The 3,611-nt window shown below is 41.4% G+C and overlaps 1 protein-coding gene across 2 annotated transcripts; it reads left to right on the forward strand.

Moving 5' to 3' along the window:
- Positions 1-452: 452 nt before the first annotated feature.
- On the forward strand, positions 453-3,363 carry LOC111373799 (scarecrow-like protein 22). 2 transcript variants are annotated; one of them, XM_022996363.1, is made up of 3 exons: positions 453-669; positions 802-1,833; positions 1,879-3,363. In XM_022996363.1, exons 1-3 carry the CDS (start codon positions 664-666, stop codon positions 3,082-3,084), a joined length of 2,244 nt encoding a protein of 747 aa, XP_022852131.1. In that variant the 5' UTR covers positions 453-663; the 3' UTR covers positions 3,085-3,363. The 2 variants fall into 2 exon arrangements, with proteins under 2 accessions (XP_022852131.1, XP_022852130.1); XM_022996362.1 differs by having other exon boundaries at positions 802-3,363.
- Positions 3,364-3,611: the final 248 nt, after the last annotated feature.

Here is a 3,611-nt window from a genome sequence, read left to right on the forward strand (position 1 = left end):
TTTAATCACGTATTTTCTGGTATTGACAACTTTTTGAATAAAAATTTTATGAAGGGGCGTTGGTTTCTCATTTTTGTAAAAATGAGAATGAAAAATATAACCGTTATGAATTTCAAATGGGAGATAAAAATTCAAATTTGATGATTTAATATGATGAATAACGATAATATTATTCATTTTAATGAGAAAAAATAGGAAACAAACGAGGGCTAAGAGCATATTTAACAATCATTTTTGTAAAAAAAAAGTTTTGAATAGTGATTTTTAGGAGAGTGTGTGGTTAAAAATATGATTTTTTTTATATTATATAAATATATAATTAAAATTGATCCAATAACATATTATAAAATAAATTAATACTTATCAAAGACACTAACAATTTTTATCAAAATTTATTAAGTCCTACCGAATTTATTTACCAATTGCTGAGTAAATCATAATTTTTGTATAAAATATAGAGAGGATGAGAGAAGGCGGGGGCGCTTTACGACATTTTAATGTTGAACACATCGATAGCAGAAAACAGAACGCAGACAGAGTACTTGGTGGAGTAGAGAAACACCACCACCACCACAACCTTCCCTCCCTCGAAAAACACCTTAATCCACCCTGCGTAGTGTACATTATCCACGAAGACAAGGTGAAGAACATTAAAGTCTATACATGCAGGTATTATTCTTGAGTAGTCCTGTTTGTGGATCACAGTTGATGGTTTTTTTTCCTTCAATTATTAGTGTTGTTTGATTTATTTTTAAGTGTTTGTTTTGGGTTGACAAGGATTTTTGTGGACTTGGTTGTCAGGTGAAGGGGATGCCCTTAACCTTTGATTTTGAGGGGAAGGGGGTGCTGGATTTAGAGCTGCTTGTCAATAAATCATCTTGTTGCGGCAGAAATAATTTCGAGGAGAATTGCTTTTTGAATAGTTTTTGTGAGCCTATATCTGTCCTGGATACTGTTAGGAGTCCCAGCGGGCTGACTTCGTCGTCAACGCTGTCTTCGTCCTTAGGCGGTGCCGGCAGTATACCTGGTGGCGGTGGTGGGGCTGGTTCTACTGACACGGCCGACGTGACGGCGGTTTCAGGGAATAACACCAATTTAAGTTCCAAATGGAGGCAAGACTCCACTGCCACCAGCTCCAATGCCGGAGCTGATTATGAGGTCCTCCCTGTTCCTCCGTCTCTCCAGATCCGCAACATCTCTGCCATCACCACCGCGACTCCAAACACTGAAAAATGTTCAATGGACGAGTGGGAGAGCGTATTGTCGGAGTCTGTTGCTGCCTCCCCCAGCCAAGATCAGTCCATCGTACGGTGGATCGTGGGGGATGTGGAGGACCCTTCAATGGGCAGCCTGAACAAGGTCTACCAAATCGGTTGTGGCCCGCAGGCGGCGGCGGACTTTGAGTTCAATGGCGGGTTTGGGGCTGTGGATCAAACATTTGGTGCGGACCCAGTTGGCCAATTTGGTGTAAATTTTCTCTCCCCAGTTCCCACCTCTGTGCCCAATTTAAATTTCGCCACGAACAGATCCGGGAACCCATCTTCAAATCTGCCCAATAACGTGTTCCCTTTGGTGCCTAACATTTTTGGAGCATTTGATACTCCACAGATGCTGATAAACCAGAACCAATCTCAACACCCAACGGACCCCTCGTTTTTCATGCCAATATCATATACCCAGCAGCCGGAACAGAATCTATATATGCCACCACAGGCGAAAAGGCACAACCCTGGTGGGGCGATTGGTGTAGGTCTTGAGCCGCCGGGCAGCCAAATCCTCAAAGGTCCCTTTTTGGATACTGGGCAAGAGCTTTTAATGGCAAGACAACAACCGTATAATTACCAGCAGCCACCGCCTGAGGGCCTTTCTCACCAGCTTCAGTTCCTTCCTCATTATCTACAGCAAATTAGGCCGGCAGCAGCAATGGAATCAAGTCCAAAGCCAAAAATGGAAGGGGATGAATTTGGACATTGCCCTCAGCAACAGCAACAGGCGATAATTGACCAGCTATTCAAGGCTGCTGAGCTGGTCCAGACTGGAAATCCGGCACTCGCGCAAGGGATATTGGCGCGGCTCAATCACCAGCTCTCTCCCACTGGTAAGCCTTTCTTTAGGGCTGCTTTCTTTTGCAAGGAAGCATTGCAACTTCTCCTTCATACTAACAACAATATCAATTCCTCTACTGTCACTGCATCTCCGTTTAGTCTCATATTTAAGATTGGTGCCTACAAAGCCTTCTCAGACATCTCCCCCGTCCTACAGTTTGCAAATTTTACTTGCAACCAAGCCCTCCTTGAAGTGGTGGAAGGATTTGATAGAATTCATATAGTAGATTTTGATATCGGGTATGGTGGGCAATGGGCCTCACTGATGCAGGAGCTTGCATTGAGGAGTGGTGGTGCACCGTCCTTGAAAATTACTTCATTTGCCTCATCCTCAACCCATGACCAATTAGAGCTCGGCCTTACCAGGGAGAATCTAATTCAGTTTGCTAATGAAATCAATATTGCATTTGAGTTTGTGGTTATGAACATCGATGCTTTGAATTCTGGTTCATGGTCTATGCCTTTTCATGTATCGAAGAATGAGGTGGTTGCGGTGAATCTTCCGGTTGGTTCTCTTGCAAGTTACCAGTTGTCAGTACCTTTGGTTCTTCGTTTTGTAAAGCAGCTTTCACCGAAAATTGTGGTTTCTGTGGACAGAGGATGTGATAGAACTGATTTACCATTTCCCAACCACATTATTCACGCACTTCAATCTTATTCTAACTTGCTTGAGTCCCTAGATGCTGTCAATGTGAATATGGATGCACTGGAAAAGATTGAAAGGTTCTTGCTACAACCAAGAATTGAAAAAATTGTAATGGGCCGATTTCGATCCCTTGAAAAGATGCAGCATTGGAGGACTCTGTTTTTATCATCTGGGTTTTCCCCTATTACTTTTAGCAATTTCACAGAATCACAAGCGGATTGTCTTGTGAAAAGGACTCCTGTTCGAGGATTCCAAGTTGAGAAAAGGCAGTCTTCACTTGTTCTTTGCTGGCAACGGAAAGAACTGATCTCTGCATCCGCTTGGCGATGCTGAAATTGTTAGTAGATTTCTCGATTCTGCCTTATTGTGAACCTGCCTTTAGAGGCACAATCCCTTGAACATTTAAATTTTCTCGCAACTTGACTCCCCTTTGCTAATTGTATTTGTGACGTAGACATATTGTTTCCACCATTGAAATGAACCAGGCATTTTAGTACTGGATATCCAGATATAGTTTGCGTTGAAATCTGTTATTGCTATTACCTTTGAAAGGTGTAATTCGTTGTCGAATATTTGTCTTAACTATACAAATACTTTTGTTATGCTGAATTTCTAATCGGTTGATCTTCATATTCCACAATATGCCTTGGATTCATATTAGATATATCACCAATCAAGATTTTGTCATATTTATGTATATTCCAAATTCCAATGTAGTTGAAGTATATTCTCATGCATATTCTGATTACAGATCTCACATTTCTGTATGTTTCCAATTCTTGCTTCATAGTAATGCATTTTAGAGCTGTCTCAGTATCTCTTGCCAACAAATTTCTGGTTAGGTCTTCTTGAAATTGATT

Source organism: Olea europaea, unplaced genomic scaffold (genome assembly GCF_002742605.1).
Source record: "Olea europaea var. sylvestris unplaced genomic scaffold, O_europaea_v1 scaffold11652, whole genome shotgun sequence".
NCBI lineage: Eukaryota > Viridiplantae > Streptophyta > Magnoliopsida > Lamiales > Oleaceae > Olea > Olea europaea.